Source organism: Cinclus cinclus, chromosome 17, assembly GCF_963662255.1.
Source record: "Cinclus cinclus chromosome 17, bCinCin1.1, whole genome shotgun sequence".
Lineage (NCBI taxonomy): Eukaryota > Metazoa > Chordata > Aves > Passeriformes > Cinclidae > Cinclus > Cinclus cinclus.
This window is the reverse complement of record NC_085062.1, coordinates 1,961,232-1,988,909: the sequence shown is the minus strand read 5'-3', so window position 1 is coordinate 1,988,909 and position 27,678 is coordinate 1,961,232. Positions and strand designations below refer to the sequence as shown.

Sequence of the window (27,678 nt, the reverse complement as noted above, 5' to 3'; positions counted from 1 at the left end):
TTGTGAGGATCACTGTGCCCAACAAACACATTTCCATGGTTTGGTTTATCCCTAATTCTATTGGGAGTTCTAACAGAAGGAAACATTTGGGGCAGTGCTAATGACAAGCATGTGTGGGACGGTCTCCAACAAGGGGTCATGGATTGTCCCTTGGGGTCAGCCCAGCCAAATCCATCCATCCATCCATCCATCCATCCATCCATCCATCCATCCATCCATCCATCCATCCATCCATCCATCCATCCATCCATCCATCCCCTGCCCTCCCCATGTCATCCAGGAGTAACGTGGGGCTTTGACATGCTGCTGCTGCTGCTGGGTCTGCTGCACAAGTTCTTACAAAACAAGAAAGCAAATGAAGGAAATCAACAGCTCTTACACAGCTGATGGGTTGCCTTGAGTTGTGCATCATGGCTGACCTTGAAAATTCGAATACAGGCAAAGGCTTAATGGCTCTGCAGCTGCAAAAATCAGGAATGCCTTGAAAGCCAGTGTATGTTTACCACCACCAAGGCTCAAGTAATCAAAGAGTGAAAGGATCAAAACAACAACAAACCCCCTCATGCCCTGAATGTTTTTGCCACTTTATCTTTTTGTTTTGTTTTGCTTTGGTTTTTGTTTTTTTTGCGTAAGGTCAACCTTTCAAAGGTTAATACAATCTCGGTAAATATAAATAGGCTTCACAGTTTATCTTGCTACATGTTCTGCTGTTACTTAGAAACCGTTTGCAGGGAGGTTAATTCGGGCCATGTGTCTCCCCAGCACACTCGGTGCTCCCTGGGCAAATCATGGAGCTGAGCACAACTGCTGTGCACAGGCAGGGAAGGTGAGGGCTGTCTGCTGGGAGCAGGGCATGGAAATATCCACTGTGGAATGGCACATGGCAAAGGCTGCTCCTGCAAGGTGCCAGCCTTCCTCCCTTCTCCTCCTCCCCTGCCCGAGTCCTGCGGTTTTCTGGGGCACAAGGAAAGCGTGTCAGGGATGGAGACCTGAAGTGCACAGGGGTGAACAAATCAGGCAGCTCCCAGGCAGGAGGAATGGGGGCTCCTTAGATAAAGCAACAGTGACTCTTGTGGGCAGTTTAAAGTATTGCTGGGCTGGCTTGTCACACCATGCTGGGTGGGGAGGACATCAGAGCTCCCTGCTTTATCCTCGGCAGTGTCCCCAAGGACTGGGCAGGCTGGGATAGACACACACCCCAAACAGGCTTTGGAGGGTGTCAGATGGCACAGCCCCATCCTTGTGGTCAACATCTACTGGATGGAGCCCATCTCCATTCCTGAATTCCTGGTGCTGCAGAACTCCTCCTCTTCCCCCTCCCCTGACGGTGAGCCTCACACAGGAGCACATTTCTTAGAGCCAGTCTCCAAACTGCCTGATTAAAACCCATCTCCCACTCTGAGCTTAGCAAAGCCAGCCCTGTGGGAGCAGCTGCTTCCACCTCCACTGGCTTGGCCCAAGGTTGCTTTTGTTTTATGTCTTTCACAATGGAGCCAGTCAAGGAGAGAACCTGTAACTCTGACTTTTGAGTTGCTTGGCCCAGGTCCACAGGAATGACTTGGCCAGGATCCTTCCGGAGGCTGTGATATCAAAAGGATGTGGTGCACGCATGCGTGTCGGTGCTGGTGTGTACCCACACTGCCAAAGCACTGGGATAAGGCTCCCAAAGGACACAAAGAGCTGATGCACAGCAGCACACCTGGCCAAGCCTGTGGAGACCTTCAACCGGTGCAAGACGAGATGAAAGGAAGTTTGCTATTTGAGCAAAACTAATCAGGGGTATTTAATTACACAGGAGTGTCTTTCATCAGCCAGAGCAAACAAGGTAAGGACCAAACTGCAAAGAGCCACGGGAAGGAGGCAGCAGCAGCTGGCAAAGCCATTGTACTGCAAGATGGATCACACAGGCAAGGGCAGGAAACCGAGGAAGCTCCTGAAGCTCCAGCCAAATAAAGCACAGGGAGATGAGAGATCTGCAAACCAGGAGACCTAAGAGCACTGCTCCCAGGTGAAACCAGCCTAGAGGCGATGGAGACCACGACAGTTCTGTCTTCTCCTGCCATGCCTGCTCCTGTGCAAGGCTGGTGCCAGGACCCCAAGCTGCAGCTCAGGGCAGATTCCCTGCAGCCAGGGCAGGGAGCAGCTCGCCCTGTTCACAGGTCACTGCACTCATTCCCTGGCTTGCTCTGAAATGGCTGGAGCACACAGCTCCAGCTGCTAACACACTGTAACCTACTAACCCCAAGGCAGGGCAGGCTTCTGGAAAGCCAGCTGTTCAGAGCAGCTCCTTGCAATATTTAGAAACACTTTCTGGGGTAGAAAAGCAAAGCAGATCTTTAGTTATTTACCCCAGAGCCCTTGGGCACTGGGATGGACTAAACCCCCAGCACCATCAGCGCCTCTGAGGTTTATAACTCTGGTTGTACAGTCAGGCAGGCTGCTGGTGCCCAGAAACACCTCTGCCTTGCCCTGAAGACCAAGCTGACAGCACAAACCCAAGATAGTCCCCCCCACACCAGTACTGGCTTTTTACTGGCAAGAGGAAGAAGCAGAAGGTAGCAGCGTGTGCCTCCATCATTTAGTAATTCATCACTAGGTAATCTGCTGCCTTGGTGCATGCCAACAGAGAATAAAAGAGATGAGAAACCTTGAATGGGATGAGCAGGGAGCTGCTAGGTGAATTTCTAATGAGGAAAATGTCTACAAGCACTAATAAAAAGACCTGAAAGAGAATGCATTAGTAATGACAGGGTTTGAAAGAACATTTGTGTTACATGTCAGGCTTCAACTATGAATTTAGAGGCAATCCAGTGCTACTAAATCCCCTAAACAGCAAGTAATGAAAAGATGACTTAAATTTCCCAATGTGACAAGTGATTTGGAAAGCCACAGTTTGAGATTTTCAGAAGACAGCTGTTATGCTCTTTTGGGGGGGAGGGGGGGGAACTTAGAAAACAAAAAGAGATTCAGAAGCCCTGAAACCTCTCTGAAAATCCTGACTTCAGATTTTGATTCTGCAGAAGCAGATTCCATGCCCTCTCCCCAAGAAGCTCTCAGCTGCAGACAGCAACCCAGATGTGCAAATATCAACAGTGCACTCAGCTCTGCTGCTGCTCAATCTGGGCATGTGAGAAAACCCAAATCACACCAAGCTCTTCATCTGTTTTAACTGTACATTCAGAGAGGTTCTCCTCCACCTCTCGAAGCATCTTGAGGGGACAAAGCTTGGTTTCACCCCAACATTCCTGAATTTCAGTGTAAAGCAAGGAGAAGTTCTTGAAGGGGAGGCTTAAAGCAAATCCTGTGAACAGCACCTTGCATACACTTAGCCCGAGCTATTCACTTTGCTTTTTGTCTGCTTTTTCAAGGCTCAGGGAAGCTCACATTTTGCTTTCAAATACAAGTCTCACAGAATATAATTGCAAGATGACTGCTTTGCGAAAGGGGGGAGGAGAGTCCTGCTGGGCTGTTTCTCATGGCTGACCGAGCAGGAATCTCCTGCCGTAGAGATGAAGGCCCCCTTGGAGAATATCTCTTCAGACAGACAGCAGGTAATTGATCCTGCTCATGTGAACAACATCTTGTCATTTTTCAAACACTTGGAGGAAAGAAGGTTAATATCTTTGGAGCCGGAGTCTGGGGAATACGCAGTCACTACAGTGGCAGGGTGGGAAGGGCAGCTCTCATCCTTGTACATCCAGCTGGCAAAGCACTGAAATAAAGACCTTGACCGGAGGCATTGCTGCTTCACTGGTGCACCAGCATATTCTGCATTTGTTGTATTTCATCAAAATGTAGAAAAAGCGTCTTTGTAGCCTCTTCAACTGATGCAGAATCACTCGAGTGGCTTCCAGCTGTGCTCAGGTCCGTGATGCATTTTGAAGGAACTTTTCAGGCTGTTGCAAAGCTAAAAAATTCTCGCCTTGAGAAACGGCAAGGTCCAAGCCAGCCACAGGCCAACCCCATCCCTATGAAATGAGGGCACTAAATGCCATCTTGCCCTCCTCTTTCTTGATGAGCGAGCGGCAGAACCCTTCTCTCCAGCAACGCAGATATTTCAAACAAAAAGGACACGGTCCCATCAAAGGTAGGTCAAGTCTTTGGAACAAACCACTCAAGGGTGCCTTGGATCCCGCAGCAGATGTAGCATACAAAATTAACCATGTTTGCTCGAAGCCTGCACTCACAGGTGAACCAAAGGGACCGTGCAGATGAGGAACGGAGCACAGCCAGGCAGCTAAATAGGACTTAAAAGCTTTTGAAGCTGCAAACACTGGAATGAACTGGGGCATGAAATTAATTTTAACTGTACTGAATAGGAGACAGGCCATAAAACTCCATGAATATAAGAGACCGGTAACATTTTAGTAAGAGAAGAAATTCTCCCGGTAACTCCCCAGTCAGCTCTATTAGCATACGTGACTCATCCCAGCTGAAAAGCAAAGCAAACAAGAAGGGAGAATCAAATGAGTGTTGCAAGGCAGAGAGTATAGCTGTGGAGAAATCGAGGAATCCTGGCTTTCTGATATTCAAATGCCTTCCCACTGACACTTGCAAACATTCAACTGCGAATAAAAAATTCACACTAAGAAGCGTTTAAAAACAACAACAACAAAAAAAAGCTGTAAAAGGTATTTGTGACAATAACAGCCTGGCCATCTTGTGCCCACGAGGCTCCAAACCAGCTTCACACGGGGCAGTTTCCATTTGGCACAACACAGCCAGGATGCAGTGAGGCTTTGCGGACAGAATCACAACCCAGATGATTTTCCAGCAATCTGCCAAAAGGCTTTTTCATCATGGCTAAATCTGCGTGGGGTGAAGGCTGCTCTGGAGAATCTGCATTCAATTACACCTTGGCAAAATATAACCTGTGGTGTCCTGGCAGCTGTCCTGATGCTCTAATGCATCTGGCTGGTGTCTCCCAGCACCCCGAGGATTTATTCCATCTTCTATGGAACCAGCCACCTCCAGGCTATGGAGCAGAAGCTGCTCTTCTGGAGCAGAAAGGCATAAACATATTAAGAACAAGGAAAAGACAAAAAACATCTTCAAATTCAGCTTGTGGAAAAGTTGTAGATCAGATGTGAACATCCAAGCGTAACTCAGTCAAAACAGAGAAATCAAATATCTTTTGCTCTTGGTCAAAGGACCCTGAATCATTTGCTTGGAAGAATCACCAAAATCCTGCCCTCCCAAGCATCAAAATGCCCTTTAATGTGCAGCATGGCTGGAGAGATTGGAGAAAAGACACACCAATTTCTCTGCACGTCCACCTACAAGTAGCAAAGTGCAGACCAGACCCAAGGACCTCCAAGACACACCCATGGCCAAAACCAGCCAACATCTGGAGCCCAGATTGCTCAGGGGCCTTTCACTGACCCAGATCTGTAACTGTGCTCGGCTGGCATCAATAACCAGCTGAAGGCAGCTAATTGCCAGGTTTCTGGAAGGAGGAGACGGAGGCTTTTCATTAAAATATGTGGTTTCCTTCCCGTATTTTTGCAGCATTAATCACAGTGAACATTAACCCCAAGCCTGCCTGTTCCAGCCTCTCCTTGGTCTGCCGCTGCCACTGCTACAGCCACGTGAGGACTGTCACTGTCTGGGGTGGGGATAACCCTGCAGAGGCAGGGATGGAGGGGAACACATGCTCTGCTGCCTGGTTTGATGGGGCTCCACCTCTTACCAAACACTTTTACTCCTGACCTGCGCAATCAGCTCCCTCTTGTTTGCACCCATCTTTCAGGCAGCAACCCAGGACAGGAAATGGTTTAAATCGCAGGAAAATGTGATCACAAACCCACAAATACTGGCAGGGGAATGGAGAGTGGGTGAAGTATCTGAATCTACTTTTAACTCCTTCTTTCAAGAACAACACTAGCAGACAGCTTGAAATTGCCACCTCCTGCACCTGCAACGGGATGGCTGTGGGGCCCTTCAAGGCAAGAGAGGGTCCCCAAGAGCTGCTGATTTCCACAGCCCATCAGAGCTGGGAGTGAGACACAAAAAGCAATGAAGAGAGTACATCCTTGGGCCAGCACCTTGGGTCACACAAGATGGTTTATTAAACATCAGCCCCCTGAACTGACAGGGACCCCCTGAGCCCTGTGGGAGCCAAGGGGCTTGGGGGTGATACTGGATTTGAATGTTTTGTAGGGAATGCATTGCTGGGGTGACAACAGGAAGCTTTGGATGGGGCAGGAACAGAGCAAGCAGTGGGGTCACATCACCAAACCCTCCTCCTTGCAGCCCTTGGGGACAGGGAGCCCCTAAACATTGCCACCTCCTACCATGCTCCCCTAGAGTAAAGGAATGGGAACTCTTCCCTTATAACCCCGTGGGATCAATTAACATACCTCTGAAAAGCAAGAGATTATTAACTTTTGTTAATAGATTATTAAAGATGATTATCACCAGCTGACCGAGCTGGTACCAAAATAGACACGCTGCAGGCAGCTCAGAGCAATCATCAGTTCATTCAAGGCAGATAAAAAGTTTCAGCTCTGGTTTGACTATTTAAATTTCCAACAATAATCACAATTATCGCTATTCTCATTTTCTGTTATAGTTCTTCTATGTTCAGGAAGTCACTGTGGTTATTAAACACATGCTGATGATTAAATCATGTATTGAGGTGATAAGTCAAATTAGATGATTGCTAAGTCTCAGTAAGTATCTTTGAAATAACCAGTTGTTATTAGACATTCAAGAGGTCCTTCATGAAAATCTAATTGTAATTGCAACTTTTCATTTTACCTCATCTTTCTTGCATGCAAACACACACACACACACACACACACACACGCACGCAGCTGATTTCATATTTCAGTATGGATGAAACACAGAACAAAGCACTTAAGGTAAGTGCTGTCTGGGAAAACATCAAGGACCCACATCCACCCCACTCTGAGAAAATCAAACAGCACCTTCAGCATCCACCTTAAGCTACAGCTCCTGACTGCTGAGCTCCTGGAGCTGGTTTGAGCTTCAGGCACACAGAGCAGCTCTTAACAGGATGCTCACAATTCTTCAGCAGCTTTAATTGGGGTCTGGGAGCAAGCTGGCACTCCTCCTGCTCCAGTCTAGTGCCCAACATGACATTTAAAATAGCTTTATTGCCACATACTTACATTTTAATGTTTTCATGGTACTGCCTGGTGTCCGAAGGCTGGTTGTATAACGGCTGAAATAAATAAGAGAAACGAAGGCATAAATGGTACGGTCTGACATTTAGAAACTCAAAACCCTCGAACCCCTTGCTCTCAGCTCTGCTCCCGGCCGTACTGGAGGGTGCTGGCTCCCAGCAGAGCCCTGGTGCATCCCGGCTCAGCCCGTGGGAGGGCAGGCAGAGCCCGAGCGAGCTGGCTCAGAACAGAAGGAGCGCTCTGCTGCGCCGTGGTCCAGATAAACATGGCACGGCGAGGACGTGGCTGCTATTCACCGATTAAAAAACGCACTGCGCCTCGGAACATACGACACGGGGGAGGAGAGGGGAAAGCAGGGCTCGGGGAGCGGGGAGAGACAGTCTGTGAGCTGCGAGTTGTTATGTCTACGTGGTAAAAGCCTGCCTGAGCCCTCCCAGGGAGCCAGGCACAGGCACTGCAGGCAAGACACGTGTTTGCTCCTGGGGTTTCCAGAACTGCCAGGTCCCCAGGTATGTCACCGCAGTCCCCCAGCACCCCTGAGTACAGCCATGCTCATCTGTCACTCAGGAGGGGCAGCTGGGCTCCAGCAGACAAGTGGTGCCTGGGGTTGCTCTGCACATCACAGCCTCAGTGGGGATAGGGCACGGGCCTCCACGGGGAGTCAGGGGAGTTGGATCCATCCCCGGTCACTGCCCTGCTACCTCTGCCTTCCCAGATATACACCCTTGGGAATCTGGAGCGTCCCACCTCTGGAAGGGAGAAATGCCACAGAGACCAGGCTCAGTCCCACCCATTGTAATTAACAGCTCAGCACACACTCCAGGGATGAGTGACAGGATGTCACCAGTTGTGTCCACATCAGCAGGCTGACAGGATGCTCAGGATGAAGCCCTACAACACTTCTACACATTGTCTTAAGCTGCCTTGAACATGTCCAAGACTGGGATAACCAAAACCTTGCCACAGGCCAAGCATCACCAGCAACCATCACCTAAAGAGCACAGCTCAGGTCTGACCACAAAAACATCACCAAGTACTCAAGCAATTCACGCACAAATCTCCTCCAAACCAGCTGTGAGCATCTAACATCTGTGACCAACACAGGCAGAGGGACATACGATGGCCTGGTTGAAGGTAGCATCCTGACCATGGATACACACACATGTGGTCAACATGGCTGAGGCTGTGCTCTGGGTCTACCTGATTTCATCTCAGATTAAACACAGGAAAAGAGCAAAACATGTGCTGAGCATCTGCTTAACCAGGTGAGCAGCACTGGGGGCGACAGGACCCGTAAACAAAGATGGGTCCTCTTCCCCTCCAGTTCAAAGAAGGTGTTACTCCCACATCCTCTGTGGTATCTCTCTATCACCATCACAGGTGCTTGGCACAGAAGCTTGTTTTTCCACACAGCCCGTTTCTACTTCTCTGTAAAACACAGATTCTGCTTCACCACTCTGCTGCCACACAGGACAGCCACATCAATCCACACAGAACAAAGACTGCGTGTAGCTCTCTCTGCTCCATCACCGCTGCACCAGCAGGTCATCAGCTTCTCTTTCTGGCTGCCCTTGGACGTGTCCCTCTTCTCTGTGAAAGCACACGTAATCCCCAGGCAGGCAGGCACAGAGAGAGGAAGTGCTGTGTTCCAGGAGGGATGCAGTGCTGTGGCAGCACCCAGGTTACCAGGCGAGGGGTGACAGGCTGCAAGTCTGCCAGGAGACAACTGGGCACCCTGTGCTGGCAAAGCCAGGGCAGATGAGAGGGACGAGCAAGTCCTCGTGAAGAAATTCTCAGTGGTATCCCCTCCCCAGGGGTGTTTCTATCATGAATCCTCTCAGATCTGTTGGTTTGACTCCAGGCTCGGAGCTGGCTGCGCACTTCATGCTTGGAAAGCTCAGAGGAACACAGACATCAGTCTCATCACGTAGCTCGAGAGAGGCAGGTCTGCACCACAGACAGGAGAAACAGAGCTGCAGCTCCAGAGCATCACATCCTCACTCACCCTGGAAAGCTGGGAGGCCTTGACTAATGACTGTCTTTTGGAAGAGGACTGCAGGAACTGGAAATACTGAGAAATAAGTGTCTCTCTTCCCTCCTTGCTCATAAATATCAAAGCTAAGAAGCTTGCATGTTGCAGGTAACTAAGACCTTCCTCCTGGGAGAAGCAGTGGAATTAAGATTTTGGTCTGGAGCTGGGTTAGAGAATGCTCACGTGCATCACAGATGCCCTAATGCCAAGCAGCTGACCAAAAGCTAATGACTCGTCTTCACTACAACCTATAAATGATATGAACACTTAAGAGTCTCAGCTAGCAATCCTAAGTGTTAGCAGACAAGCAATGGAACACATCACTTTAAAAGGCATGCCAAAACACTCAGAACTATGAAATGCTGGAACCCAAACCCAAGATCCTCATGATACCAGCATCTCAAAGAGATTTCTATTTGCACAATAGCCTCAGCACCGTAACTCAACCTATGCAATAGAGGAAGCCCAGAAGACAAGTTCTACTTACCCACCAAGAACTTAAGAGACCAAATACTTAAAATTTTATTCTCAGCAGGGCAGGGACTGAGAAACAGCATCTTCCCTCTGAGCCAGCCACAACTCCTAATTCCACCTTTCTCAGTAAGTAAGCAGAAGTGAAGCTCACAGGCCACACAGGCAAGGTGATGTTCAAAACATACCCAGTGTTTCTCCAGGGTTAGGAACATGTAATGCATTTCTCTAAAGGATGACATTTTAGAAAAACATAATTGCAATGCAAAGCTATAACTGGAAAAGCCCTGGATTTACTGAAAGCTCTTTAGAAACAGAACAGAATGGAAGGTCTCAATTGCTTTCTGGACACTGAAGGGTTCAGATTATGCATCTCAAAAACACTTCTCCCTGAGGAAAGCACACAGGCATTTTTTAAATGGTACCACTACACTGCAGGGCTGAAATGAGCAGAGCCGTGGTTTACTGAGTCACAACCTCCTCCTGACCCAGAGGGGAGCACCAGCTTCCCAGGACCCAAACTGGATCCCTGCTTTCCAAAAATCCCCGGCCTCTTGCTCCAATCTGCCAGCAGCACCCAGTGCTGGTGCCGTGTCCGACTAATTCCCACTGCAACCTTTCACCTCACCCCATGAGCTCCAGCACACTGCCTGTCACTGAGCGTGCACCCAGCACCATCACTGCTCCAAAGGCACCAGCCAGAGCTCTCTGAACAGCCAAATGGGACATCCCAGCAAGACAGCAATGCACAACCCTGCTGGTGACAGACACACCTCTCCCTGCACAGACTGGATTGGCACCGGGATGCTCAACCTCCCTGTAGGAGACCTGTGAGGCTGTGGCAGCTCCAAGGCTGTAGAGTGAGGCGTGTGACACAGTGGAGCAGGCATGAGCATCGGGCAGAGCATGCTCTTCTTCCTGGAGCTGCTTCCTCTGCAGCTCAGAAGAAGCTCTGACTATTCATCTTGTCCCTTGTAGGCTGTTGGCAGGTCCTGGGCACTGCTGTGGGGACACAGTGTGGGGACTGGGCCATAGGAAGTACCTCTCCCATGGCAGATGGACCAGACCTGTGTGCAGGGTGCACACAGAGCCCAGATGGGTTTTGTCACTGAGGCTTCCCCTTTTCCCCTGCCCTCGTAGGAGAGTAAGCAATAGAGACAGACAAAAGGCTGCACTGGGCTCTGTTACAGACCCCACCGTGCAGTGTCAACACTCAGGGAGAAAACAGCAACAAAGTGAAAAAAGGAAAAACAGAGGGGGAAAAAAAACAAACAAGGGAGGAGGAAGAAAAGAAATGCAACATCTTTCGGATGAGGAAGCACCAACCCTGGGCACTGCCAATCTTCAGAGCAGAAAGAGCAAAGGGTTTGACCCTGGTGACTCAGAGGAATAATAACGAGTGTTACCTCCCCAACAAGGAAGTGGGCTTTGTAACGTGTGACCTCTCCCTTATGCACAGGGTAAGACAGCAGTTAATACCACCCCCACAAAGCAAGTGCAAATTACAGCTGTGGAAGCCTCTGAGCTGCCCGCTCCCATCTCGTACAAACGCTCCCTCCACTGCATCCCACGGCTGGTGCAAAGTAGGAGTTTGTCTGTCAGACTGGATGTGATCCTTCCAGCAGCATCACAGCTAGCACACCTTTTCCAGGCGCCCTTCTCCAGGACCCAGCCTCCAGGGGGTTGCCTCCAGCTGCCCCTCCAGCAGTCAGTCCTTTGACTTACAGATGGATTTTTCCAGATGAAGGAACAGCCCAAAACTGACAATTTGTTCTAAGTTGTTTTCTCAGCTTCCCTGTGCATGAGAGAGACCAAAATAGGAAGTGTGCACGTCCTGATACCTGCAGGTTGTGGCAGCTGCAGTCGAGCTGTGCTCACAGAGCATTCTTCAGGATCCTCCTCCATTTTCAGTGGGACAGAGCAGAGTCCAAGCAGCCATCCCTCCACCTCGAGGCTGGCTGACCAGTGCTGGTGCTGTGTCTGCCACCAGCACACGAAGCCATCAGCATCCCAAGACTGCCACACTGTGCCAGAGCCCCTTCCACCCTCCAGCGAGTGAGGAAGGAGCCAAAGGGTTAAGCCTCTCCGAGGAGGGCACTGTGTATGTGTCTGCCTGCGTTTCAGTACTCATCTCAGTCACTGTGCTTCCTGCCTTGGTGCTGTGCCAGCAAGAGGTCCGGGCCAGCAGCACACTTCCTTCTGACACACACACACACAGAGGGTGCCCTCACCACCCAGGAACCGCAGCCAAGGTAACACTCACCAGCTCCACCTGGGGACCCAGCCCTTCCAGGATCCGGTGGGCAGCCTCTGCCTTCTTCTGCAGGGAGGAAAGGGAAGAGGAAGAAAAAAAAAAAAAAGTTATTTGTGCCATTCATTTACAAGTCGCAGCTCTCTGCTCCAGCTCTCCCCTCTGCTAAAACCACTCCTCAAACCCCCCCAGAGCCATCACAAATCCCATCCCTGGCTGAGAGTGGGTGGAAAGGTTCAGCTCAGCTTCTGGACCCGCAGGAAAAACCCGTGGGCGAAGAAAGGCTCCGGCACTCGGGTGATCATGACTTTAAAGCAGCTGAGCTGTGCCAAGGAGGTGACCCAGAGCCCTGACCCCTCTGGGTACCAGGCAGGGGGATTGTGCCTGGTACCTCTGCACGGCTGCCCTGCCAGGAGGAGGAGGAGAAGGAGGAGGAGGAGGAGGAGGAGGAGGAGGAGGATGAGGGCGGGCAAACCAGCACGCACGCAGAGATGATGCCCTTTCTAGGATTCATCTCTTGACGACCATGTGATCATTAGAGCTGAACTGCCCTTGGCTCCTCGTGGTGCTCTCGCTTCCCTCCCCTCCCTGCTGCAGAGGAGCCCTTCCTTGTCCCCTCCTGCCCATGGCCAGGATACCCAGTGCTTATTAAAGGCAAAAAAAAGCCAACAAAAACACCCAGGAACACGTGTCAGGGGCAGTGCAGTGGTTACTGATTAAACAGGCCTGAAAAAAAAGACATGGGTTGGCTGTAGCAGGAGTCTAAATAAAAGATGACATTTTCAGTAAACAGCACTTCCTCGCAAAGCCAGGCTGTTCAGGGGGTTACTGACAGTCCAATAAATCCAGATCGCTGCACGCTGCCGACACCACGGGTTGAGCTGTTAAAGCCAAATACCTGACAGTGATGGGGATGAGGAGATGGATTTTCAGAGGTTCTGATAAAATAGGTAGTTTTAGCTATTTTGGGCTAAGGGAGAGAGAAGATCCCCAGCTGCCTAAAAGAGAGAGCTGAGCCCCAGGCCTGGGGAACAGGGGTGGGCTGGGGTCTGGACTCCTGGGGAGCTTGGCAAACCCTGGGGAAAGTTCCCCCAGGGCAGGGAAGAAATTTCAGCTCACCTAGCTCTTCAGCATCAGGCACCTCTCACACTGTCTCGGGGTAGGATGAGTTTCCCAAAGACTCTCTCCCCAAAGGCTGGCACACGCCCCTGCCACTTGTCCCCACATCCACTCCCGTAGAGGGTTTCCCAAAGTTTCATCTATCCTATCCCCACTGCTGGCTGGTCCCCAAGAGCACTGATGCAGCTGTAGGTGTGCAGATTCCTCACCAGGGCCTTGTGCACCCACACTGAGTCTGACCTGCACACAAGCACTTTGGAAGAGTCACCCCAAGCAGCTGCAGGAGTCACCCTGCTCACGCCAGGGCTCAGAACTCACTCAAATGGCCCTGACCAAAACCACCCCCATCCCAGCTGCAAAATCTGCAGCAGGTGCCTCACCACAGCATGACCAGGAGAGGCTTCCAGTTCCTGTATTTCCTGTACACTCAGGAGGACACAAAGCTTTTGTGCAATTTAAGTGACTTAAGGATGCTGAGAGAGATGTCACCAACGTGACCGTGCAGGGAGCCTGCCCTGGCACCATCCCCACACAGGGCAGGTGGCAGCCCTGCCTGGTTATCCACAGCATCCCCTCACATCTCTGAATCTTGGGGTTCATGGATGTCACCATCACTGCCCACTAGACTCTGTTAATGTGAACGAACCAAGTCTGCCCAGGCACCTGCCCCCTTGGAAAAATACATCACACAATGGAGAACTCTGAGCCAGAGCTTACTTCACGAGCAACAAAATCTGCTGACCTTGGAGAACGTCAGCACTGTGGCATTAAAAAGTCTAACAGAATTAAAACCAGGAGTTAAGATTTTCAGGAGAGGAAGGATCTCTAAAACTGCTAAAACCACACTACAGCAGTGGCCAAGTGGATGATTTGGCCAATGCCCTCCTGCCTGCCATTGGTTGCTGGTGAGCAGGAGGCATCAATCTACCAAAATTTTTTTTGATGAGCACCTGGGATAAAAAGCAGCAAACTAATTAATTGCATTCTGCATAATTATGGGTAGAAGATTGTAGCCTCACTCAAGGCAGACAGTCCCACCACGGGCTTGTTCTCCTGGGCACCCTGTGCCCTGGCAGCAGGGATGGCACAGCAAGATGCTGTGACCTGTGTGTGCAATGAGATTAACTTTGAGAAAAAGCTGAATATATTCAGCTAGCTGCATCTGCCATGTTTAGACAACTTAATGAGACAAGCCAGAGGCAAACCACCACAGGCAGAACATGTGGTGAATCAAGAAGAATGACATAATTTGTCTTGCATTAACCAAGTGCAATATACACATCTCCAGAACGAAAGATCAGGAGGAGAAGCTATTCCGAGCACGTCATATCTTTGTACATACACAAAGAAATGCCTCTATCTTGAAAGCTGCCCAATTAACACTTGACACCCACTGTAATTGCTGATGCTCCTTGCTGCCTTTATCAGATCATAGCAGAACCATAATGAGCTGTCTGAAAGGCCTGGCAGCCCGAGGTGAGAGCTGGCAGCAGAATTGGGAAGAACATAAAACACCCAGCAGAAGGTTCCCACCATGCTGGGGCTCCTCTCTAAGGACACACAGACACAAGGAGGTGTGCTCCTGCCTAGGGACCCAGCAAGCCAGAAGACTGAATGGAGAATTTATGGAAACCTCAAACTGCTCAGGTACAAAGGCAGCCCCCCCAGGCTCTCCTGCAGCAGCAGGACGTTTGCTAAAGACCATCAGGAGTCCTGGTAAATCCTTTCCCTTCCAAAGGCATGGCCACCTACGACTTGGCTCCAATACTGATTTTGTTAGGAGTATGTTTAGTGATGGACCCTGCAGAAGAAAACCACAGAGCGCATCCTACGACTGCTAAATGACCCCACCAGTGCCTGTTTAACAGAAGGAAATGTATCAAGAAGCAAACCCAAGCCTTTACCTCTAGTGAGAAACATGAAGATCCCCATCACTTGTACAGGCAAAGACCCCTTTTCTCGATCTGGTAAAGAATCCTGAAATACTGCTCCAGCAGTGGAGCAGTGGTGCTCATGAAGGGACCTCCAAGTGTAGTTTTTGGAAGGATCAATGCCTCAAGGAGCATGTCTGAACCAAAAACACTGAGGCTGCAGGGACCACAGAGTCAGAAGGGAGCCCACAGATGCATCAGAAAGCAATATTTACCCTTACAGAACCTGTCTCCCCCAGGGCAGGGGTATAGGCAGGGACACAAATCGTGCTCTTACCCCAGCTCATGGTCCTCCAAGGGGCCTGGAGCTAAGGAGGTCTTCACCAACAGCAAAAACCTCCCTGCAGACTACAGAAATCTTCATTCTCGCCTGAAGAGCATTTGGCTTCCAAAGCAAACTCCAGCCTCTTGCTTTTCCTTTGAAGAAACTTAAAATAGGCTTGGGAGGGGAAAGCAGGCAGGAGAGCAACTTTCCGGCCATGTGAGCTCCCATGGGGATGACGAGCCAGCCCCATGAGGCAGCAGAGCAACCAAAACCAGAGGAGGGAGAGCCTGGGATTTTGCGTGGGCTCTTCTTAAAGTGAAGTTTAAAAATGGAAGAGAAGGAAACACAGGAGTTATTTTGAGAAAGCGGATCTGAAATTAGGAGGCGGCACTTTCTTGGACCGACTCCAGCCATGGTTCCATGCAGCACAAAGCTGCTGCAGCTGAACCATGCTCCCGGGGTTATTTATAGCATCCTGTAGGCAGCAGTGCTGGGGAATAGGAGGGTTTCCATTTGGGACCAGGCATGTCCTGCACACAGATATGCAAAGCCCTTCCAGAAGCAGGAGACTGCGCACAGGATGGTGCTGGAAAAAGTTCCTGTCCTGGCACCACATCCCCCGGACAGGCGGGGCTGTGGGAGCAGTATGGCAAGGAGGCAGGCTGGAGTGGGATTTTGTTTAAAGCGAAGTTCAGGAGAAGTGTGGCTGAAGTCAGCAGAAATCATGGAAACCTTCAGGCAAGACACCTCTCTACATGCAGCAGAAAGCAAACAGTACAGCCAAAATGTGCTGGGACCAAACCACAAGCGGGAAATGCCCACTCCATAGGGAAAGATTTTCACTCTACAACCACAAGTACTGTTTTTTTTTCTCTCCTGTAAACCTCAGCATGCTCTGAGAGCCAAACCACCCCAGAAATGTTCTGCCCTCCACACAAAGCAGGTGGGATGAACCTCAGTGTTATGGAAGGGAAAGCAACACTCCTCCCTCTCCAGCTCTGCAGGCATGACCACCACAGTGCTCTCAGCAGACCAAGACTGAGTGCCCTCCCCTGGGCTCTCTTGAAGCCAAATGCCCCGAGCACCAGGGAACCTTGGTCAACCTCACTGGCATGAGCCCATCTCTCTCCCCTGCCCTGGAGGATGATGCTCTCCAGGGATGCTCGTGGGATGCAGTTGCCCTGCATGCTCCCCCTCCTCCCTGTGTTGAGCTGGAGCCATCTCCCCCCACACCAGCAGTGACAGAGCAGGTGATGCAGTGGGGGTTACAAATGACTCATCACAAATAATAAGGAAACAGAGGAAACTGGCGACGCTGGAGCTGTGTGTTCACACCAGTTCACACCATTCCCCATCCACCCTGCACAGAGTGTGACCAAACAACTCGTTTCAGTTATTTTTTTATTTCTCTCTGGCTTTGGCTCATCATTGCCAGACAGTTTCAGCCCTTGGTTTGCTCATACCCCATCCATGGCTAGTGGGGGAACCCCCAAACACAGCTGGGTTTCCACTCACATTCTTATCCCACTCTGCTGTTTGCAAGGCTATGGTGCCCTTCAAAGCCACAGTAAGGTTAAAGTGATGTGCCAGCAAGGTTTTGCCACTGCAAAACACGGCTGAATGTTCCACCACTGCAGAAAGTGTTGGCATTGCACAAATTACTTCCAGAAATCCACGTTTCAGCCCTGCAGCAGTTACAGGAAAGCTCCAGTCACCCAACCCAAGAGCCAGGGCTGTGCTGCAGGGTCTTCCAGCCTCCAGCAGACTTGGGATCTCTGCAATTCTCATCACTACTTCCTAGACCTGAAAATGCAGGATATAATTTTATCTGGTCTGGGTTTATCACAGACAAATCTTCTAAGTCAATACACCTATTGGGAACTCCAGATCCTGAAACCATTAAAGAGAAGGGGGGGGAGGAATCAAAGTTTCCTTAAAATCCAATAAAAATTTAGAAGATTCTCAATGACTGCAGGGTAACTGTTTAAATTTCATCTTTCTGGAAATCTTGCTATCATGCAGAAATGTCAATAGTTTCTGAATTCTGGACTTTTCTAGTTTTCCTCTGGACTTTCCAAAAAGTCCATTTTGCATCACCAAGCCCAGATGAGGCACAATAAAAGTTATTAGAAACAAAAGCAAAACAAACAAGGCCTTTTCATCAGCCAAATACGAAACACCCTCATCCCAACTACCACATAAACTAGAATTTGAAAAAAGCCCTGTAGATTAAATGCTCAAAAGCACTTTTACTGTTAAGGTCTTATTTACTGCACCAGCTCAGTGCTGACGAGGCAGGCCCGATTCTTCCCTTTCTCATGTAAATCAGGAGTTCATAGAAAATCAGAGTTCTACAGACATCAAATCCCTGTAGGATCTGAGTCACACTCAGTGTCTGTGAGTAGTTAACTGGCAAGCTTATACTTTGCAATGCTAAAAGCCTTCATTTATTTATTCTCTTATTTATGGATGGGGCATTAATGCTTTATGAAGGTATTTGAGGGTGAACGCATAGCTGGGAATGTGCTCTGCACAGACACAACAGCAGCAGGGAACGGAAAAAGTTCCAAACAGTCCTTTGAATTCCAATTTTACAGCATAATGCTGAATTTATAGATAGATAGCTGTGCCCTTTTGAAGGAACAAGCATCAAGACAGAAAACGAATTAAAATTTAATCTTATTGATTTCCACCAGCTCAATCTCAAGAGCAAGACAGACGCTGCTGCTGCTGCTGCCTCCACTGCCTGCACTGCATCAAACCCAGTTTTTCAGAGAGCTGACAGCAGAGCAGGGATGGGCTCCCGTGGCTGTTGGCACCCACATGGGAGATGTGGGGGGACTGGTCCCAGCCCTGGCCAGGCTGTGGTGGGTCACAGCACGAGGTGTCCCCTCCCTGGCACAGGGAAGTCACGCCATGTCCTGACACGACCTCTCGCTCTGTGATAAATGAGAGCAATGTTTCAGAGGGAGCTGACATGAGCTGGTTTGCAGGGACATGAGCACGGGAGCTGCTTTCTGTCTGCTGGCCCCTGAGCAGGAGTGCTGCTGGCTCTGGTGCACAGCAGGTCTGCAGGGACCTCCAGCCACTGGCATCTGGCTGGGAGAGAGCTGGACACGGGCACCACATCACCACAACAGGCAGAGAGATGGCATAGGTACCTCCGCGTGCACATAAGCAGGAATTTTTGGGACACACAGGTGACCTGGAGGAGAATTTACCCAGCCAAGCCATCGTGGGCTGCTGGGAAGCAGCTTCCTCCAGGACACACTGCCAAGGAGAGCTCAGCCAGCCCTGTATCCCAGGGAAGGCACAGAGCAATGCTGCTCTCCTCCCTGGGCTTAGCAAGGGACTTGGAAATTTCTGTTCAAAGCACAAAAACATCTTCAAGCCCAGGTATGCTCAATCGATTTCAAGGGAAGGTGGATGCAGGGAATCCCGTGAACACCCAGTGGAATAAAGCTACAGCTAAAAATACACACAGATGATCTGTCCTGGTTATGGGGATTTGAGATGGAAGAAAGGTAAATTCTGTTGACACAATTAACACATCCCAGAGGTGCAAATTAAAGCCCTCAAGGAGGCTGTGTCACACAGCCACCACGACTGAGGTGCCAGACCCAGCAGAGATCAGCTTTCTTCTGCAGGGGAGACACTAAAATCACTCCCAGGGTTTCATTTAGGAGATCCCCAACGTCTCCATCACTGGATCAACTGAGGCATGCATCCCAACCTGATTTCTCCAGGTAGCTCTGGGCTACCCTGCCAGCTCCCAGCTCCTGGAGTGGAGCCCCCTGCAGCCAAAACTGTCCCCTGAGCTTCCCACAGAACTTCTCAAAGGCTCTTGGCAATTGTAGCCCCCGTAATTGTTTTCAAACATAGTTCTTGTTTCTTCAAGGACTGAACACAGTTTAGAAAACAGGACTCAAATGCTTCTGACAATGCTGCCCACTGTCTGTTCTCAGGTTACTCCACAGACAGTACCAAAAATGTTAACTCCCATTCTCATAAATCCCTTCAGAGATGGTACAGTTGACACAGTTGGAATTTTGGCTTGGATACACAAACGTGTTTTTCTGTGCTATACTGCAAAGATGTCCCCAAAAGTACATTTTTGGGTGCAACTTCACAGCTCATCTTTGGACACAAGAGGAAATGGCTTTGGTCAGCACGTGGCAGGGGAGAGGGCACCTGGATCTTGAATATCAACTGTTCCTGTACAAACCAAGTCCCCTTAAAGCTTCCCAAATGCAATTCATGGTCCAGGATTTGACTGCAGCCAAGAGCAGCTTCCCTCCACTCTTCCCCACTAGAATCTGTACAGTCACCATTTTTTTTTTTCTCTTGAAATCAATTACATGTCCAGCAGAGTGTAGCAAGAGGGGATTACAGGTCACATTTTCCATAATTATCCTCTCCGACACCGAGTAACTTTTCAAATCATACCCGTTAAGTAGGTCACGGGAGGGAACAACAGCGTGATGGGCATTTAGCATCAGAAAACCTGAATTTGGAGAAAATCGGATGCAGTCCAGCACCACCCTCATCCCAACCCCTCACCCACATGCAGCACGGCGGTGAGAAAAATTATATAGACTTCCCTGATGAACCATAAGCTAAAATTAGAAACCATTCACGCCTGCAAAGCCACAGCTATCGCCAGAAGGAAAGTAGGTCACAGAATGGCTGGCTAACTTGATTTTCCGGCTTTTCTAGCTGCTCTGTCCTCACATAACCCCTCGTCTCCCATGGAGCGGTTTTGGTCTCTCCTTTGTTGGGGTATAAGTGCTGGCAGCAGCGGTGGGAACGGGCTGGGGCTCGCTGGAGCACAGACCCCTGCTTCACAAAAGCTAAACCAGAGCCAGGCAAGAGCCCCTCCACCAAGCTGCCACCTCCCACCTGCTCGGGGACTGGCACAAGGGCTGGCTCTCTGCCCCTTCCACAACGTTGCTCTTTAAAAATCGTTTCAGGCTTTGCCAGCACTTCTGGGGTGCTTTCCTTTCTCGCCTCCTCCTGAGGCCTGAATATCCTCTTTTTATTTGCATTTCTTAGCGTGCACTGCCTCCCTCAAGCAAGCCACAAGCCAAGCGATGCGAGTAAATCTGGCTTTCCTTCCCTTTGTGCATGGGCTGGAGCCCTGGCTCAGCCATTACCAACGCTTTTCCCACAAGCAGACCTCCAGGCTTCAACTTCACTGCTTTTCCATGGCACAGAAGAGGCAGAAAAGCTTAAAATTTGGCTCAGTGACCTTCCTCTCTATAAATCAGGACATTTCTATCTGGCTTCCAGTCCTTTGTTCCTACCAATTCACCTTGCAATTAATTGTAAAGCTGCAGGTCAGCACAGGAGTGTCTGGGCCTTTCCCATATTCACAAGCAGCTGGACACACCTGGAGGATCTGCTGCCATCAAATCCACCCCACAGCCGACCACCAGCCACTCTTTTTCCCCACAATCCCAACTGACTCTAATCCCAAAGCCCTTCCTCTTCCAACTTTCCTCCTCCTGGCCCCAGAGGAAGAGCAGTCACCACTAAAATGCATCCCAAACATTCAGTACATGAGTGGCTGAAAGCTGAGCCCCTGAATGTTCTTTAGCAGGGCAATTACATCCTGGTTCCCACCCTTGTTACTGGAGCCTGGACAGACAACACTCAGCACTCCCTTCCCCCTGGAACCCCAGCTCAGCCTCTCCCTGCTGTGGTTCTGGAAAGGGTCCTTCCACCCCCCTCAGCCATCACGGCTGGCCACTGATGCTGTCAGTTCTCTGTTGCCCATAGATAGATCCTGTCTTCTCCAAAGGAGGAACCTGCCTGCAGCCTGCTCTGGTTTCTATCAAGCCAAAGGGAAGATTGTTGGTTGGAGTCTCCTGCCCGCAGGCTCCTCACACACGACACACAAGGGGACTTTACAACAACAGGAAGAATCGTTGTTTGCCCATCCCTGGGATAATTCAGACATGAACACAGAGCCAGCTTTGAAATTATACACACACACCTTTGGTGTCCAACATGACCTTTGCTTGCTGGGCACTCACCTGGAATGAGTGCACCCATCACAAAGGTAAATGGTGAAACTCCTGGCACCAAGCTGGCTGAGATCAGCCTAATACCGACAAAGGGACACCACCAGCTCTGAGCTCTGTGTGTGACAGTGTCCCAGGTGTTATGGCTGTGGACATTCCAGGAGAAATGTAGAGCTCCATGCTTGCCCTCCACAATCTCTGCCATCATCCATGTGACAGGGCAGAAATGCCAAGGAACCGCCCTGAGTGGTGGTGAGGCTTGGAGAGCAGATCCTGTCTGCTGTGGAAAAGGTGGTGGGAGGGAATGTGTGACCCTTCTGCTGGCATGGGCAGAGATGAGAAATGACAAAGCAGGACAGCGGGTTGGCAGGACACCCAGCTCTAAGCCAGCTCCAGCTAATGGGGACTGCTACCATGCAGGCTGTTTCAGATGTGATGGGTGAAGATCACCTTTCCCTCCTGCCCCACAACCATCACCCATTTTTTCCGCTTGTAACGTGGTTCAGCTACACAAGAGCGCCCAAGGAGGAATGAACAAAAAAAGCGTTTGAGAGCTTGCTTTTTTTGAGCCTCCCCCCTTGCACAGGAGGCACAAACCATCTAGCCCAGGACCCCCAGAGAGGGCACTTGGTGGTGTGAATGGCTCTGAGGAACACTCAGCACCTGCCCCCAAAGCTCAGTGCTGTGAAGCCATCACCAGCTGGCACTTGCTAATGCTTCAAACACATCGACCTCAGCCTTCACCCACTCACACAACACACCCTTCCAGCACTGGGTTTCCTACTGCTCAGGGAGAGCAGCAGATGGAAAAAGGAAAACCAGGAAAATTGCACTGCCTGGGACCGCAGGGTAGGCGATTTTTTTCTTCTTAGGAGTCAGGCACCTGGATTTCTGCAGTTCCCAGTGAAATCGCAGGCCTCGCAATTCAAAATAATTAGCGACTGGTAGTTTTCCTTTTATGCAAAATCATCCTTTTTATCCAACACCTAAATGAAAATGAATATGCTTGATTATCTACCAAAGGGCCCAATTTCTGAGCATCGCTCTGATGCACACAGCAAAATTCATCTCTCCTCGGGCCGCTATTACAGGCAATGGCTGATAAATGAGTGGTCAAGGCAGAGATCCAGAGCCAGGGATGCCAGCCTGACCTTTGTTAATGCTATTTACAGCATCAAATATTCACAAATCCAACCATGGCTGCATCCACATCTTTGCTGCTCCAACCCGGGGGGCTTGGGGGCAGCCAGAAGAGCTCACAGCTGGCCTGCCAGTATTAGAGCAACACAGATGTCACCCTCTATCCATGCAGCCCACCCACCATGTCAAAGCCCACCCCTTGAGGCAGCTTTCAAGCTGGTTCACTCCTGGGGGGGGAGGATGAAGCAAACTGTTTAACAGAGAGGAGTCTGAAGCATCTCTTGAACATTTCATCTCTAAGGCTGATCACATGAAACACCCCCCCCCAGGGCAGGTTCTTCAGAAGACATTAGTGCTCATCCACACCATCCTGGCACCATCCTGACAGGGCTCCATCTATCTCACCCCCACACCCTCCACTCCAAAGCTAACAGCCAGGAAAACCCCCTACCTGATCCTCACCAACCTGCCCATCCCTGGCCACGGTAACACGGCACAATCACACATTTGTACTTCCATCATTTCCAGACTCACCCTGTTCTCGTCGTAGATGATCTGCACCAAGCTGCGATGTTTGGACTCGATAGGAGGGGGAGAGATGGGTTTTTCAGGCTCTGGTGGTTTGGCTGCTTCTTCCTCCAACTGTTGCTGTGGAAGGAGAAGGGGGAGGAGGAGGGTGAGTCACAGCAAGAAATGCAGCAGTCCTTGTCCACACGAGACTCTCTGTGGTGCTGTGACCGAGGTAGAAACCGCCATGGTAGGAGACTTCCTGCGAGACACGGGCAGGCTGGGGCTGGGGAGAGGGAGGAGAGCTCACAGCAGCCCCAGCCACGCAAGCGCAGCGCTGGCCTGCCCCAGGCACCGACCCTGTGCTCGTGGGTCGGCGTGTTTTAGGTATGGAGGATGAGGACCTGCCTCAAAGGAGCCTCCTTGAACGGGCCTGAGGCTAGAAATAATGATTTTACTGGGAACACTTAAATGAAACCCCAGCTCCAGCCTGGCTCCCTGCTGCTACCTGCCTCTGGAGCTGCTGCTGCGTGCAGGGAGAGGTGGAGGAGTCAGGGGTGATGAGCAAGGCTGCTCTCCACCCTCAGCTTCACCTTGCGATGGAGTGGTCGGAGGACATGCCTTGGGATGACTGTTCTCCATTAAATAACTCGCTCTGGAACATCACCGTGGTCAGCAGCTAAACATGACATTCCACCTGAGCTCCTTCTCTCCCAACACTGTGAGGTGGGAGGAGACATCCCAGCCCTTCCCTTAAGTTTGAGGAACTGCTCAGCTGAAAGAGGAAATCACAGATTCCTCCAGGCTCCTCCTGGGGCCAGCCTGTGAGGAGGGAGAGCGCAGCCGTGCGCTGCAGCTGCGGGGCAGCACAGGCACAGGAGAGGGAGCGGCTGTCAAGAAACGCTGAGGGTTTTTTCCCTACTAGGCTCTGAATCTCCAAATCTTAGTGATTTTTTTTTTTCCCTGCAGCTAAAGTATCCCCTGTTGAAGCAGGAGGAAAACTGAGTGAGTCTTGTACTAGGAAGAAAATGCACCTGGGGCTTGTCTCAGAGGAGAGCACACCACTGACTTTCTGGGGACAGTGGTGGCTGGTGGCCTGAGAAGAAGGTGAGCATCTATTCCTCCTCCTCATCATCACCTCTGCTCCTGCTGATGGCACCTTCAGCACACCAGGGCAGGAGGATGCACTTGGGATGAACCCAAGAAAGCACTTAAGCACCCAGACACGTCTAATGGCTTGGCTGAGAAAACTCTCACTCCTAAAATTGCGTTTCAGTGGATGAAGCACCCCATGCTGTGGACTCCACCTCCCCACAGGTGGATACCTCTCCCCACAGAGGGAAAAGCAGCAGTATAGGGAACACCAGCATACAGCCAAAAACCCTGGTGCTGGCAGCCAGAGTGGGGAGCAGGCTCTAGCAGTGCAGGACAGCCTGTGTCCCATAAATTGGCATCACCAACAGCCTTAAGAGTTACTCCAGCCACGAGTAAGAAGAGCCAGGAACCAGCCAGCTTGAACCATCTGCTCCCTGGAAGGGGACAAACCTTTCCCAGCACTGCAGGGATCCCTTCCTGCCTGCAAACAGCCACACCATGGTGGCACACTGAAAGCTCCAAGCACAAGAAGAGCCCCCAGCCTTCTGCTGTTCTCCCCCATGGCCACATCTCAGGTGGCCCAAACCACAGGACAGGGGACAAGGGAGCTCCCTGGGAAGCCACAAATGAAACCACGGGCTGCAAAGCTGTATTTGGCATCAGTCCTGGCACAAAAGCAGCATTTCTAGAACCTGCCAGCTCTTCCTTGGTGTCCTCCTAAGGCACTGTATCATACATCCTCACTCCCATGGGATAAACTCCAAAAACTCCAAAGTATGAGACAGCAAAAAAGGATCAGATTCATCTACTTCTCTTGGGGAAAATATTTGTATATAAAAAACAGTCAAAGCATCCATAACTTGGCTCTATCTTTCTGGAAACCCACAAAAATTCTGCCAAGTGGTCAAGTGTGTAGCGAGGGATTTCAGACGAGAGGGTCTGATGGCCTATCAGGAAACCAAAGTTTGCCACTAAGTGGAGGCTCATTAAAAACAGCTCATTAGAAGAAGAAACACACATCTAATTATAGTTGAAATACAGGAGAGAATTCAACTCTACTTGCTGTGGCATAGCACTGTACGGATATTAAAGGGGCAGATGCTGGGGTAAGGATGTGAGGAGGGGCTGGAGGCAGCACACCTGACTGCAGCCTGAGACAGCTACTCCTGGGAGCTGTGGGAAATGGCAAAGCAAAATAGGTCAGGGTTCCCAGACAGGGACAAAATGGATTTCTTAAAGGTCTGCCACAAAAGCCAGGCTGGGACTGTGACCTTTACAGGGAGAGAGCAGGATGAGAGATGAGTCTTGACGGCTCCACACTGCCTCCCTCCTCCCAGCAGTGGCTGCCCAAGACCTCCCTCCTCTCCCCAAACGAAGACAGGGCAGCAGTGTTGAAGGGATGCAAGATGCCACCATTAGCCATAGCCCTGGCTCCCACAGCACCTACAGGCCAACCCATTTCCAAGTGGAAGAGGTGCCCTCTCCAGGAAAGAGACCCTTTGGCTGGACCATGTGCTGCAGAGGGACCACTGCAGGCTGCAGCACTGGTGGGAAGGTGGGTGGTATTTCAGGAAGGCTCCATCCCTGCATACACAGCTCCTGTGCTGCAGACACCTGCCAGGTGAAGCCAAGGCTGTCACACACACCCAGCTGCCATCACTGGGTACTGGGATGCTTCACCTGCCCAGGGAGAGCAGAGCCTTCCAGCCATAGGGCAGCTCTGAAAACCACTTTCAGAGGGAACACAAGAAACTCAGCCTGATGGAAGGGGAAACCCTGGAGCTCTTCCACCCAGCCGGCTCCACCTCCATCACCAGGTGGGAGTGTTGTACTCCCGGAGAGCCCTGGGCTGAGCTCAGCGCCCAGGGAGGCTCCGGCGCCACTGCAGAGAACAGCCCAGCAGATCATTTCTCCTTCAGATCCCCGGTACCGCTGCCAGGAATAAATGCATAAGGATTATCCTTCCCTGTCAGGAAGAGGGGGAGAGAGGACTCAGTGAGAGATTTAAGCACATATGGTGCATGAATGAGCGGGGGATGGCTGACGGACGTGGCCTCCTGCCAGGGGTGTGCAGGGCTTGGGGAAGGTTTCTCAGCTTGCTGAGGACGTTTGCTTCTTGCAAAGTCCAGGCAGAGCCTTCCCTGCCATTTTTGGAACAACCAGAAAAGAGAGATGGTGGGTTGTGGTTGGTTGAGATTTTTTTTTTTTTTTTTTTTCTGCACAGCCTTTCCATACAAGTGTATTTAATTACCCTGAGAAGGCTTCCCAAAGACAGAGGAGAAAAGCATTAGGATATTCTGGCTGCATACAGTTTCTCCCCTGCTCCACTGAAGCTCCTGCAGGAGCAGTATCTGTTCCAGGCTCACTGCTTTCCCTCACTCTTGCTCCTGCACTGACAGCTCAGATGCACAAAATGTTCCTAGTTCATCTCAGACAGGACCCCCTGCTCCAAAAACACTTCTTCCCAGATGTGCTAGCTCTGCTGGAAGACTGGGATGGGGAAGGCTCCAGCCAGAGGGGGAGGGAGGCCCTAGTGGGGACGGGTCAGTTTTGCTACCATAAGGTTTTGCCACCATGTGCCAAAAAAAAAAAAAAATAGAATAAAAGGAAGGGAGGGAAACTTTTTCTGCCAACATCCACTTTCACCTTCTTCCCCATTTAACAGAGCATTTTTGTGGGCAGGAAGAATCATAAAATTTGTTCATAGGGAAGAAATAAAGCAACTGAGCAGCCAACAATAAAACCTCATTTCCTCCCGGAAAGGACAGCTTGATTTTAACGATGAGCAGCAGCAGCTCCTCAGCATCCCTGAAAAATCAGGCAATGGATCATCGGGGCTGTCAGTCCTCCCACTTGCCACGACAGGGGCTTTCCCTGCCCTGCCAGGCACATAGCCCACTTGGGAAGCCCTTTTCCAGAGCAGGAAATGAGCATGGTTTGCATCTCTTTCCTCAAATGTGAGTAAAAAACATGGACCAGCAGCCAGACTGCCAGGTGGGAGAGGACACCAACATTTTGTCTGAGCTTCCTACAAGGGAGAGGGGAAGGGCTGCCTTCACCCCAGCTCCCACCAAAACCAGCAAGAGGAACCTCTGTGGTTGCTCCAGATGTTCCTCTGGGCCCTGTGAGCTGGCACACAAGGCTGCTGCCTCACACCCCCAGCACAGCTGTTTCTGCCCACTCTTGGCTTCCTGTCCCTCAGCACTCAGACACCTCTGCAGATACGAAGCAACACACGCCAAAAAAAAAAAAAAAAAAAAAGGATATTTCACATTAATTAAGCCATATTGTTTGAAAACAAAATGAAAATATTCCTGCTTTGTCTTGCAAGACAGAAAGGAAATGTGTTTGGTATGAGAAAACATAGAATCTGATGGGGAAGAGCAAGTGCATGCTCATTCTCAAGGAGCTTCAACAAACAGCCCAAGTAGAGGTTTTGCTCCATTCCCAAATTCCTACTGTAGCTACAACCCCTTGGCAAAGGTCATTCCTCTTGGGCAGGTTGCGATTAGCAGCCATCAGAGAATTCAGAAACTCATCCCAAGCAAAGAAAACAAAACAACCAGAAAAAAAAGAGGCAGAGAAGTGATTTGCTTTAAGAAGTGAAAGCCCTTAAGTCTGTGGGTTTTTTCACGGACATCCCTGAAGGTTTTGTTATATTAACCTCTTAATGGGTTTATGGTAATTATGTACAGG

The 27,678-nt window shown here is 50.4% G+C and overlaps 1 protein-coding gene across 1 annotated transcript in view; it reads right to left on the bottom strand.

Annotated features, from left to right (window-relative positions):
- The window catches only part of NCOR2 (nuclear receptor corepressor 2), a 156,726-nt gene that overhangs the window by 87,099 nt on the left and 41,949 nt on the right, over positions 1–27,678 (bottom strand). The window contains exons 5-7 of the mRNA XM_062504674.1: positions 22,915–23,028; positions 11,915–11,971; positions 7,134–7,186 (exon numbers count right to left, since the gene is read on the bottom strand). Coding sequence (XP_062360658.1) covers positions 7,134–7,186; positions 11,915–11,971; positions 22,915–23,028 — 224 coding nt within the window. The remainder of the gene's footprint in view (positions 1–7,133; positions 7,187–11,914; positions 11,972–22,914; positions 23,029–27,678) is intronic.